Raw genomic sequence first — 14111 nt, forward strand, 5'->3', positions numbered from 1 at the left:
ATGGCGATCAAAACTTGATCAGTAGGATACGTGAGAGACTATTCTATAATTAATTTGTCTTTTAAAATCCATACTTCCTTCCAATTAAATATTTACAAAACCCGGTCAAGAGTCAAGTCACGTAATGTTGAAGATGAAGACCGAGTAAACTTTAAATCGGCGATGTTTTGTGGAAATCGGAAACACCTTGACATGCTCGTTTGTTCATCTGGGTAAATACCGCTGTGAGGTTTCTTTGCAGAAGATTGAACGTGGAAATAAACGGTTAACTTGTACTTAGTTTTTAACTCTATAGGCACTTCCAATACATTATTGTAAATTATACTAAAAATAGTCTGTCAAGCTGGATATGTCAGTAGCAATGTAAAGCAAACTAAAGTATGGTCACAGATTATATAATAGTTGTATGGTAAGTATTCATAGGAAACAAACAAAAAGCAGCAATGTACATCGAACAACGATGAAGTGTAAACAAAACAGTTCCACAGATAAGATATAAATAGACATGCGATTTTCGAACAATTCAAACATAGTGTTGCTAGCCCGCGATTATTCAAATTTGCCGCTGTTTTCTACTGACAAGATTTGCTTGAACAACTATAAAAGACTTACCGTTCTCTGAGCACAGGATCCAGTCCAACTGTAGGTTCATCCAGGATAAGCAGCTCTGGTTCATGCACAAGCGCTGCAGCCAGTGACACCCTCCTCTGCTGTCCTCCAGACAACTGTTTGATAAGTCGCCCAGCCGGCGGCAGATCCAGAAGATTGCTCAGGAACTCGAACCGATCGGTCAGCTTCTTCATCTTCATGCCGTAGATCCGGCCGAAGTAGTAGATCGCGTCACGCACCGTTAGTTCCCCGACTAAGGCTATGTCCTGAAATTCAATGTTGTGGTTAAGACTTTTTAATAAACCACGAAAGTATATACAGGGGTGAGCGGCCCGATAAGTCGATCTTATTAAAATTAAAAATGTATCCAAATAAATATCGGATTTGACCGCTAATCCCTCGATATGGTCCTTATTTTGAATGCAAACTCCATTGAACCAACAGAGAGGGAGATAAATAAATTTGATTTTAAGAATTTCGTATGCTTTAGCGAGAATATGAAACTACTCCATAATTATATTATCATGTAATATTGCTGTTATATCTCTAATTTACCGGAATAGAATCACTGTCTGTTGCATGTCGCATCTTCCTATCTACTTACAAATCATGTCCGTCTATCGAAGCTTGAAACATTACGCAACTGTACACCTTATTATCATACAATAAGGCGCAAAATTAAACTAGTTCTCTCTGTAAATACGTAAGACGGATATAGGTAGAGATAGATTACCTACGTATAATATAAAGGTCATCAGGTACAAATTGTTGTGAATTATTTCCGTCGTTATCCCGTAAAGAAAGACTTTTCCCACACTTAAGTTTTTCTAAGTTCAGAAACAACCTATTATAATCACTTTGATGAACGGCACAGCATCGGCACAGTCATTAATTAGAGTTTTTTGTTTAAATCGTTCAATATACTTCATGGAATTATACGTACCTCAAGGTAGTTGACAGCCGCTGAAAGATTAAACAAGCGTCTGTCTTTTGATAGATCTATGCTACGGTAAACCGGATCACTTCTGGATGAGATTGATGATGATGATGATAATGATGATCCTTCCGGCCGATTTCGGCCATGGCGACCACTTCGACTCCTAGTTTGCTCGGCGCTCGTGCGCCCGAAGATGGCTGACGTAACCGATCTTCGAGGTGAACCCCCGCGCACATTATGATTACTCAGGACCTGGACATGTGATTTATGCAAAGAAAGGCTTATCCTCAGTAGTAGGCGATAAGAGGATGATTGCTGTATAAACGTCAGAGTAACTGTACTTCCTTGTCTACAAGCTTGTCAAAGCAAATTCATAGTGTCCTCCAGTTTCTCCACATTCACTCAGCGCTCTGAAAGGATGCTTCTTAGTTCTCACCTGTGGCATGTACCCGACCCTGGGTCCAGGCACGCCGCTCCCCTTCTCCCCAGGTCTCCCACCCAGCACCCACACCTCCCCGCTGTCCAGCTGCCTTCTGCCGACGATGCAGGAGAGCAGTGTGGTCTTTCCGCATCCTGATGGACCAAGGAGACCGTATCTGAAAAAAAAAAGATTCAATTCAGTATTTTCATGGCAATCACTACATACACTAAGGGCTCATTTAGACGATGCGAGTTTCATTACATTGCGGGTTTTGATCGGTCGGTTGAATTGGACGTAACCAACAGTCCGCAATGTAACTAAAATCGCATGCGAGCTCGCGCGCCGTCTAAATCAGCCCTAAAACAAAGTCGCTTCCCGCTGTCTGTCTGTCCCTATATTCATGCTTAGATCTTTAAAACTACGCAACGGATTTTGATGCGGTGTTCTTTAAATAGATAGAGCGATTCAAGAGGAAGGTTTATGTATAATTTGTTAACCCGTGCGAAGCCGGGGTGGGTCGCTAGTTATAAATAAATAAATATAAAAACGCTTAAGTGCGGAATATTGAAGCCGCAAACTATTTGAAGTAGATGGAGTTGTATGGCCCCCATCCATATTGAATAGTCTACTTTGTCAACAAACATCACACGATTGGGCGGCGTAGCTACATAAATATTGACTTAATTCTCTAATTCTTGTAAAATCATCTGCCAGGCACAAACTATAACTTGGATAAATAGCATTGTTAATTTGCGTTATCTACTTATAAGATGTAAGTTATAACCCATAACTCAATTCGTTCTAAAAATCTAAATCTATATATATAAATGCAAGTGTCCTGACTGACTGACTGACTGACTGACTGACTGATTCATCAACGCAGAGCCGAAACTACAAAAGATAGAATGTTGAAATTTGCACACTAGGTTGCATTTATAAAGTGTACAAGAGATAAGAAGCGATTTTGAAAAATTCAACCCCTAAGGGGGTTAAAAAGGGGATGAAAGGTTGTATGGGGAACAAGTTTTATTTTAAGCTAAGAATTTGAAACTTTGTAAAAATGTATTATATTAAAAAACAAGAAAACTAATTTCAGCGTTTTTGAAAATTCATCCCCCAAGGTGGTGAAAAAGGGGTTAAAATTTTGTATAGTGATCAAATATTTTTGGGTGTGTGGGACTTGAAACTTTGCATGTGGGGATATTATTATAAGACAGGAAAAGTAATTTCAGCGTTTTTGAAAATTCATCCCCTAACAGGGTTAAAAAGGGGTTGAAAGTTTGAATCCATTACAAATGCTTTGAAACTTCTTAGAAAGGCATAATAGCCGATTACAAAAAAAAAGTAATAGCAACGTTTTTGGAAATTCAACCCCTAAGGGGGTTAAAAAGGGGATGAAAGTTCGTCTTGGGGTGCAAATTTTATTTTGATCTAGGAACTTGAAACTTTGCAAAAAGGTGTTAAATTAAAATACAAGAAAACTAATTTCAGCGTTTTTGAAAATTCATCCCCTAAGGTGGTGAAAAAGGGGTTGAAAGTTTGTATGGATATCAAATATTTTTTCGAGCGCGGGACTTGAATCTTTGCATTTGGCGATATTATTAGAAGACAGGAAAAGTAATTTCAGCGTTTTGTAAAATTCATCCCCTAACAGGGTTAAAAAAGGGTTGAAAATTTGTATAGGGTTCAAATTTAATTTTAAGCTAAGAACTTGAAACTTCGTAAAAAGATATATTTTTAATATGCAAGAAAACTAATTTCAGCGTTTTTGAAAATTCATCTCCTAAGGTGGTGAAAAAGGGGTTGAAAGTTTGTATGAATATCAAATATTTTTTCGAGCGCGGGACTTGAATCTTTGCATTTGGGGATATTATTAGAAGACAAGAAAAGTAATTTCAGCGTTTTGTAAAATTCATCCCCTAATAGGGTTAAAAAGGGGTTGAAAGTTCGTATAGGGTTCAAATTTTATTTTAAGCTAGGAACTTGAAACTTTGTAAAAAGTTATTAAATTAAAATACAAGAAAATTAATTTCAGCGTTTTTGAAAATTCATCCCCTAAGGTGGTGAAAAAGGGGTTGAAAATTTGTATGGATATCAAATATTTTTTCGAGCGCGGGACTTGAGTCTTTGTATTTGGTGATATTATTAGAAGACAGGAAAAGTAATTTCAGCGTTTTGTAAAATTCATCCCCTAACAGGGTTAAAAAGGGGTTGAAAGTTTGTACGGGTATCAAATTTTATTTTAAGCTAGGAACTTGAAACTTCGTAAAAAGGTATTAAATTAAAATACAAGAAAACTAATTTCAGCGTTTTTGAAAATTCATCCTGTAAGATGATGAAAAAGGGGTTGAAAGTTTGTATTGATATCAAACATTTTTTCGAGCGCGGGACTTGAGTCTTTGTATTTGAGGATATTATTAGAAGACAGGAAAAGTAATTTCAGCGTTTTGTAAAATTTATCCCCTAACAGGGTTAAAAAGGGGTTGAAAATTTATACGGGTATCAAATTTTATTTTAAGCTAGGAACTTGAAACTTCGTAAAAAGGTATTAAATTAAAATACAAGAAAACTAATTTCAGCGTTTTTGAAAATTCATCCTGTAAGGTGGTGAAAAAGGGGTTGAAAGTTTGTATTGATATCAAACATTTTGTCGAGCGCGGGACTTGAATCTTTGGATTTGGGGATATTATTAGAAGACAGGAAAAGTTGTTTTAGCGTTTTGTAAAATTCATCCCCTTACAGGGTTAAAAAGGGGTTGAAAGTTTGTACGGGTTTCAAATCTTATTTTAAGCTATGAACTTGAAACTTCGTAAAAAGGTATTAAATTAAAACTGAAAAAAACTTATTTCAGCGTTTTTGAAAATTCATATCTGAAGGTGGTGAAAAAGTGGTTGAAAGTTTGTATGGAGATCAGATATTTTTGTGAGTGCGGGGCTTGAATTTTTGTACAGAGGCATTTATTAGAATACAAGAAAAGTAATTTCAGCGTTTTTAAAAGTACATCCCTTAAAAGGGTTAAAAAGGGGTTGAAAGTTTTTATGGGGTTCACATTTTATTTTAAGCTAGGATCTCGAGACTTCTTAAAAAGGTATTTTATTAAAAGAGAAGAAAACTTATTTCAGCGTTTTTGAAAATTCATCTCTCAAAGTGGTGAAAAAGGGTAAAAAATTTGTATGGAGATCAAACATTTTTGTGAGTGCGGGGCTTGAATCTTTGTAAAATGGCATTTTATTAAAATACGAGAAATGTAAATTCAGCGTTTTTAAAATTCATCTCTTAAAGGGTCGAAAGGGGGTTGAAAGTTTGTAAAGTTGCAAACAAACTTGAAACTTCGTAAAAAGGTATTTCATCAAAAGAGAAGAAAACTAATTTCAGAGTTTTTGATAATTCATCCCCATGGTGGTGAAAAAGGGGTTGAAGATTTGTATGGAGGTCAAACATTCATTTGAGTGCGGGACTTGAATCGTTGTAAACTTTGTATATGGGCATATTATTAAAATACAAGAAAAGTAATTTCAGCGTTTTTAAAAATTCATCCCCTATAATGGTTAAAAAGGGGTTGAAAGTTTGTATAGGGTTCAAATTTTATTTAAAGCTAGGAACTTCAAACTTCGTAAATAGGTAGTTAAGTAGTAGGTTTTATTAAATAGAGGACATGAAAATCTTCTGGTTGAGAGGGATTATACCGAGAACAATTTTATTCAGTTAGGGGCTTAAAGCTTCGTAGGTTGTGAAAGACAAGTATCATGCGTTGTAATATTAATAATTAACAAATGATTAACCGTCCTACTGCGATCTTTTGCTGCATAATGTTCTAAGCTAATGTAGAATATATAACCACCAATATACAAATCCACGCGTACGAAGTCGCGGGCAACAGCTAGTTTAAAATAATCATAACATAAGATACTTATTGTGATATTGAATATAACCCGAAAAGAAAGCCATCGGGTTTTTTATTGTACTAGCGACCCGCCCCGGCTTCGCACGGCTTAACAAATTATACATAGACCTTACTCTTGAATTACTCTATCTATTAAAAAAAACCGCATCAAAATCCGTTGCGTAGTTTTAAAGATCTAAGCATACATGAGGACAGACAGACAGCGGGAAGCGACTTTATTTTATACTATGTAGTGATTAAATAAGTAAAAATAATAAAAAGTATTGGTCAACGTAATTCAATAAATCTGTTTTTCAGGTTATTAGGTAAACATATTGAAGAAAAATATGTATAAAACTTAAACTCGTATTTATTTGTCATAAGCAACCGTTGAACTTAATCGAATCCAGTTCCAGTGTTTCAGATAAAACTTTGGCATTAAAGCGCCATAAATGAAAAAAACTACACAAGTAATATAGCCTTTATTGCAATATGTTTAAGATTGAAATTAAAACGAACTGTATAAGGAACATATTGTATGTAATACCGCTTTTCCCTCGTTGCATATTCTTATGAAATAAACGGTCATGTTCAAGTGGATTGCTATGCCCTTAGTTTACAGAGAATTCGCCTTAGCATAACCTTAAAATAGGGTATTTTTTAGGGTTTCATTCCGGACAAAATGAAACCATAAAATGTGCCTATAGCCCCAGGATTGCCTTCAAAATTACAAAATTTTAAATTATTTTTATAATGCGCTGATTTAAAGTATACCAGTGCTACTTAAAGTATACCAGTGCTAGTGCTACTATCATGTTGTAACACTTTTGGAAGCACAAGATTGACATAAACTGTTGGAAGCACATTTTTTTATAGTTTTGTCGTGCCCGTGATGCCCGTCTGTCTGTTGGTATATCGCAGCCATTTTACTAGATTAAAGTACAAGTATTTTTAGGAAGGATGGAGTTGCGCTCTATAAAATTTTAGTAGGTACATATATACTTGTATTTATGTAACTCTATCTCTCATGTTTATTTTTCTAGGTATTTATAATAAGGCATACAATACACAACTGTCATTGATTTATTGTGTGTCCGTTTACTGCGAATGTTAATAAGTAACGGTGCCTACACCAAACAGGTGCTGCTAATCACGAATGTAACTTCCTAACTGTACTTTTGAGTGCAAAAAACTGTGTGTAAATAAAATGTCGTTCTATCTGGCTGTTGTGTCGGATTTTAGGAATACATTTTTTGATCTCGTATTTGCCAGTCATCATGTCCTTAAAATGTGAGCTCTTTAGAGAGGAGGAGGTATTCAGACGGAAACTATATAATATGAGGGTCTAAAAATAAGACGAAACGTTTTGAGAAAAGATAAGCAGTGCCTTGTGGTTTTCTTTCTGGTGCACTAGTTAGGCATATGCGTACGTACAGATGTGTCCACCCGTCAGTTAGACACATTTGCCAGACAAATCTGTCAATGTATGACAAGAATTAAACACAGAAGTATAGGCCTTAATGTTTGTTACTCGATATCTCCGTCATTACTGGATCGATTTTGAAAATTCTGTTTTTGTTTGTATGTATATGCATACAAATTGGTCCCGTTTTTTTCAAAACCCAGTTCTGATGATGGAATCCATGAGGAATTGAGGGAACTCCTCAAATCTTAAAGGCATACATACAGTGATTTTTGTGTTTTTATCAACAAATCAAGCATATATATTAAAAAAAGTGACATTTGTGGAAGTGGAATCGCTGATGATGATCAGAACGGAACTCTTTAACGACGCTTAGTTCACGTTTGGTGATTTGTCCTCTTCGTTATGTTTGTTAAGCATGTTAAGTTTTTAAGCCACATTTTTGACAAGCTTTCTGAGTTCTGATGATAGTAGTTAGAGAAGTCGTTTTTTTCTTTTAAAGATTATGTTAATTACTTACATGATGCCCCGCTCCACGGCCATGTTAAAGTGCCGCAGCACGGGCTTGTAGTCGGGTTTGTCCTCCCGCCCAAAGTACTTGTACGCCCGGGACACCACCACCGCGAGCTCCCGCCATATTGTTTGTTACTTACATGATGCCCCGCTCCACGGTCATGTTAAAGTGCCGCAGCACGGGCTTGTAGTCGGGTTTGTCCTCCCGCCCATAGTACTTGTACGCCCGGGACACCACCACCGCGAGCTCCCGCCCCGCCATTTTGTGTGCTTAGTGACGCATGCTTGGGATACCTGAGGACAATAACAAAAACGTGTTATGAAAGGAAGAATGAAAAAATACCTAAACAATACAATAGAGCATTATGAAAGATGTCACACTGCTTGTACGGTTCTTGCCCATGACGTAAAGCATTGGGTGTGCGACTGCGCACATGATATGATGTAGCGCTTCGTCTTTCACCAACCTACTCAGATTTTAAAACAAAAATAGTCTCTGTGGGCAATAGTTAAAATCGCGGAGCACTACTGGATGAGCCCAGGAACGTGATAAGTGGAGTACACTAAGAGAGGCCTATATGCTCAGCAGTGGGCGATAGGAGGCTAAAATGATGATGATGAACTTTGGAGTTTGGTTATGTGCATAAGAGAGACGTGAAGCTAATTGCTATCTTGACCCGGTTGCGTGTGCTGTAAAATTATCATCTCATATGCGATTAGCGCGACCATAACATGCCCGTAGAATTTGCACCGGTTGAAGAATTCGGTAAGAACATTATAATTTGTAGATTACTCGTAAAGATTAAAGAAACCGCCTGTGCCAGCGATATAGCTTCCGATGCACAGACATAAATACAAAATGCTCGTCACATGTGAAATCACACTTAAACCATGTCATCATCTGTCATTTTTTAATCGCCACTTGCGACGCCACGCCGTCTGTTAATTGCTAATTAGTAATTAGTACTAAATTGCTGCAACACGAATGACACCATACATTTGCATGTACACCGTGATTACGAACGTCCGGTTGTATGACATTGTTTTTTTTTAACTACTTGTCACAGAAAATTGCGTCCTTATGACTAGGTATTCACGGATCTTGAACTTATAAAGAATCAAGATGAATAGAATGGCTTATACCAACTTATAAATATAACAACAACAAAATTAATGTCCTTTAAGTCAACGCCGCTGAAATGTATGTTGTAATGTTGTTGATATTATTTTCATTCAGTTCTCTATGAAATAAGGACACATTTTTTTACCACATTTACTTCTTGACCTTTGTGGCGGTGTGCCACAAATGGCAGCCATTCATTGAGTAGGTTATATCATACATCCAAATATCTGACTTCTGGGCGACTATTGCAACAACTTTTTGTTAAAAGTATCTATCTGCTGAATGACTCCGCATTTTTTAATGAAAAGAATGAAATGTTACAATATTACACTAGCTCCTGAAATGTGAATACTTAGAAATATTTATTCGATCTGATCATTTCTGTAATGTTTTATTAGGTAGCTCTAAATTAATACTGTAAAAGATTAAGGATGCACTGGATGCACCACGTACCTACTACAACCAACGAATCTTATGTCATTCCATTGAGAACCTGATAAGCACATTTTACCTAACTACGATATCGTTGACAGACGGTTTGGTGCAACCGGCCTTAAATAGTTAAGAGGCCGCGGTATCGATTTTAGTCGCAAAAATGTAAAATTGATAGATTTAGTCGATGAAATTGTACACCTTTTGTTACGTAATAGAAATAACAAGTACTGGTATCTATTAGCATGTGTTCTTATCACTTTTACAGATCATTTTTTTGAAAACAGACTCATTAAATTAGTAATGATTTTTTTTCTGATGGACGTTTAGGTAAACGCTCGTAAAGCACTGATTTTGTCGATCTTATTTGTAAATTTCGTAAAGTTTGGACTGCTAAAAATGGTAATTTTGTATTTCACATATCCTGTACTCCACCTTTTATAGACTAGGTACATTTTTGTTATATGATATTGAACAAGAGTAAATGAAAGTTAGACAAAATCAATTTTCATCAGAAATTACTTCAAAACAAGTGACAATTTTTCGTGAAAATCGACTTAATTTCAACGTAATTTTGATACTTAAACACTTTCTACCACTATAATTCTATGATGAATTTTTAAAAACTGCCCCTTCTCGTCATATATTGCCGGTGATGCACGCTCGGGACCTCATTATTAAAAGGCAAGATGAGAAGACGTGCTAATATAAACTAAATATACTTGTTATTTAGATATTACGTAACAAAAGGTGTACAATTTCAACGACTAAATCTATCAATTTTTCATTTTGGCTCTAAAATCGTTAACGGGCTCTTGTTTCCGCAAAACTTTATCTCTGAATCTACGTTGTGTAGGTATACATAAATGTGTTAGTTAATGTATTTGTCGTGGTAGGTCAATAGACGTTGCTCTAGCTAGTCGTTGTTTTCCACAGGTGTCGACACGATGACAGATTAAATTTAAATACTAAACATTAGACTAGTTTTCTTTGGCGGTTAGAGTAAAAAATGCATCATTTACGTGAAGTTCGTAAAAGTTATCTGAGATTAACGTAGCCTAAGGGTAACATTCCATTTCTGACCGCAGCTGCATTACTGGTACTGAACGCGTCGCTGTTACTGTCAATTTCCATAGTAAAATGAATAGTAGTGCAGCTGCGGTTGGAAATGGACTGTCACCTTAAGAAGGGTTGAAGTCGTGAAAATATGTAAATGAAAAAGGCCCGAAGGAAAAACAATGATATTAGGTACATATCATAACGGATTGTTTCTATAGGTATACAAATTCAAGATTTTACATAAAATTAGCGTATTATCTAAATATAGGTAGGTAGGTAAAAAAACAAATGAAGAAAATTTATATATTCAGCATTTTTGTTTTAGAATTTACAAAAATCCATCACATTAAACTCTGAACCCTTTCTTACTCAATGTAGGCCAGAATTTTGTATTTTCTTTTATGTATTTTTTTCCCAAGCTTGAGGGCAATGAACTTCATTTGGCTATTTCGTGTGCGCTAAAGAATTAACCATCTCTCGCTGCTAAGATGCAGTTCTTACAAAATGGACTTAGATCTTCAGATATGTCCATCTGTGTCGGCAGCAGCAGGCAACACTGACGCAATGCATTACGTGCGGATGGCCGGACACCGGGCCAACTTCACAATTATGTCATCGACCGGCCGAGGTCGCTGGTAACAACCTTGCTCGACCCAGTTGGATGCTGGGGAAATTGGACGGTCAAGGGAATAGGTCAGGTTTTGTCGTAATGGGAATTGACGAAAAAGGTGTGGGGTATCATTTTAACCTTTTGGACGCCAATGAGCGATATATCCACACCGTATTAGGTTCAACGCAACGCCAAAGACCGATTAATCGGTCACAGACCACAAAGCAACATCGACCTAATACGTGCATATACATAAAGTTCGTCTGAGTGACAGCTTTTGTGTTTGACACGGCGTGGAAAAGGTTAAAGGGGTCCACAGATTACCAGTTCGCCGGACGATAACAGCCTGTCAGTTGTTCGGAACTGTTACCTTTTGCGTTTAACTGACAGGCTGATATCGTCCGGCGAACTGGTAAGCTGTGGGCCCCTTAAGGTTAGTAGCAGGGGCGGGTGTTAAACATATCCTTTGGTATCCTTTTTTGACGACCGTGGCTTAGTCGGTGTCTAAGTACACACAACACAAGCCTTCTTGAGCTTACTGTGGGGCTTAATTTTTTGTGTAAGGACGTCCTATAAAATTATTTATTTATTATTTACCAGCGACCCGCCCCGACTTTGCACGGGTTAACAAATTATACATAAACCTTCCTCTTGAATCACTCTATCTATTAAAAAAACCGCGTCAAAATCCGTTGCGTAGTTTTAAAGATCTAAGCATACATAGGGACAGACAGAGCGGGAAACGACTTTGTTTTATACTATGTAGATGTATAACATTCAGCTGCAATAATATCGTGCACAACGAAAGGAGCGAAAATATGTATAATGGCTCGATATATGAATACAATTGTGTCAGACATTTTTGCGTATTTAGTTATGCAAGATATTATCGCAGGTGACTGTTCGCTCACATAATTATCCACCTTACACTTTTCTGGTGATGATTGTCTAGGTATACGGTTCAAGAACTTGAATGATTTTAGTTACATTGCTTTTTTTGGTCGATGACTGAATTAATAGTAGTCTGTAGTTAGCAATAATGTATCGATGCATGCAAGTTCTTGAACCGACTGATTGGAGCTTAAGAGTAGGTAACATATTCTGATATTACCTCCCCATAGACTAGGAATCCTCTAGACGGAGTTTAGAGCAATTATTTCATGAAACCGATGCTGCCAAAAATACTGGGGTGCGCGGGACAAGGTGAGCGAATCCCGTGCCGTGATTGGTCCGTTCAAAGACACGGACCAATCACGGCACGGGATTCTGACACTTGACTCGAAGATGGAGTAAAACTACCGTATATTTGTGGCAGAGGGGGTAGCGTTACTATGCTCAGTCTAGAGGATGTCTTGTCTGTGTTCCTCCCTTACATATGCTAGCACAAAGACTGAAATTTTTTAAAGGTTTAGCACTTCCTTCGCAGGTTCCATTTTGCTATGTTTAAAAAAGCAATGCCCAAATTATTCACGCCTGGTTCTACTGTCGTGTGCGTGTGAGATTGTAAGTGTAAGATAGTAATCATAGATCAACACAAAAGTCGCTTTTTCTCTCTCGACGTAATCCGGAGGCTCTCGGCCAAAACCAAGAGTGGCCACGACGCAATTGGCCCCAATTATAATTATATGCGTATTTGCATGCATTCGCAACTGAATGGCATGTCGAAAGATGACCCTTTGTCATAATCTGCTATTGAGTTACTGATGTACCTTGACCATGGGTCAAATTGAACCTTATGTTATTACTGTAAGGTTGAGAATGAGTTAAAAGTGTGAGTACACTCGGGTACAAAAGCGGCTGCGTATCGCTATTGTAAGGTAAGATATTAAATGAAGCAATAGGTGGCAGGTGTCATGACATACAAATGATGAAGACACATGTGTCTTGACAGTTATAACGTAATAATATGACCAATCAAGCGCATGCATGAGTAGGTGTCATTGCAAGTCAATGACCTTTATCGATACTTCAGGTAATAAGTTCTGTTACAAAGATTTTGACTGATATAACTATTATAGGTTCAGATGCCTTATTATTCATATATATATGGGTTGAAAGCTTATTGAATGCTGAATTACTTACAATATAATTAAACGTAATTTGCTGTCTCCGTTTTGCATAATTCCATGTACCTAATATTCGAAAAAAGTTATAATGTAAAAAATACACGGCCTTTTCGAGGTGATTTTTGATCTCTATTTATTTATGTCTTTTTTACATAGTTGAATCTTACATAAAACAAAATCTGGGTCTTTTATCTTTCTTTAGATAGGTATATATTTATAAGTAATTCATGTGTATTGGACTGCCAAAATTAATTGTGTTTGGTGAAACTGTCCCTTTAAGAGGATTCCAAATACTTCTTCAATATTCTATTATTTTTTTCGTGGCCGGGTGGTCTAGTGGTGAGGACGTTAGCCGCGTAAGCTCAAGACGCGGGTTCAATTCCCGCCTCGGCCACCGGTGGACTTGGTCACTTTTTCTTTATGTATGTTATTTCAGATTATACTCTACTAGCGACCCGGAGGCTTCGCACGTGTTAACAAATTATACATAAACATTCCTCTTGAATCACTCTATCTATTTAAAAAAAACGCATCAAAATCCGTTGTGTAGTTTTAAAGATCTAAGCATACATAGGGACAGACAGCGGGAAGCGACTTTGTTTTATACTATGTGTTAGCGCTGTTGGCAGTACCGCCACCTTCGAGCCAACCAATGATGTGTGGCAACGCAGCTCTGCAGCTCCAGGATGCCAACATGCACGGCAAGGTCAGCGGCCAACCAGAAAGCGCGATGCTGGCGCCAGAGTTTCGCCTATGCAACGCATCTCCAGGCAGCGCGCCGCAAGCATCGTTCTCTTGCATTCTAACCACCCGTACCCATCGCGCGTGTCCTAGACAAAGAACTTATATATTGTACTCATCTAAAACCATTAAAAATGGTAATTTGTTTAAACCTTTGTTTTATTTTAATAGCGCCAAAAGGGCGCAAACACTATGTAGTGATTCTTTGATAAAACCAATGCAAGCTATCAATGACTTTTGTCTCCGACTGTCCATTCGGTTACATCAGCGACGGACTGTCATCCGATGACGCTT

General features: G+C 37.3%; 1 protein-coding gene and 1 non-coding gene across 3 annotated transcripts in view; one reads left to right on the forward strand and one right to left on the reverse strand.

Moving 5' to 3' along the window:
* LOC134657442 (ABC transporter G family member 20-like) overlaps positions 1–8080 on the reverse strand; it is a 30329-nt gene extending 22249 nt beyond the window's left edge. The window contains exons 1-3 of one of the 2 annotated variants that reach the window (XM_063512996.1): positions 7927–8080; positions 1983–2142; positions 613–875 (exon numbers count right to left, since the gene is read on the reverse strand). In XM_063512996.1, coding sequence (XP_063369066.1) covers positions 613–875; positions 1983–2142; positions 7927–8048 — 545 coding nt within the window. In that variant the 5' untranslated portion in view covers positions 8049–8080. Of the gene's footprint in view, positions 1–612; positions 876–1982; positions 2143–7793 lie in introns of both variants that reach the window. The other variant, XM_063512997.1, reaches the window with a different exon arrangement.
* Positions 8081–13398: 5318 nt separating this feature from the next.
* Positions 13399–13470, forward strand: Trnat-cgu (transfer RNA threonine (anticodon CGU)). The gene has a single exon. It is a non-coding gene; the product is annotated as a tRNA-Thr (tRNA).
* Positions 13471–14111: the final 641 nt, after the last annotated feature.

The sequence above is a fragment of the Cydia amplana genome, chromosome 20, assembly GCF_948474715.1.
Source record: "Cydia amplana chromosome 20, ilCydAmpl1.1, whole genome shotgun sequence".
Lineage (NCBI taxonomy): Eukaryota > Metazoa > Arthropoda > Insecta > Lepidoptera > Tortricidae > Cydia > Cydia amplana.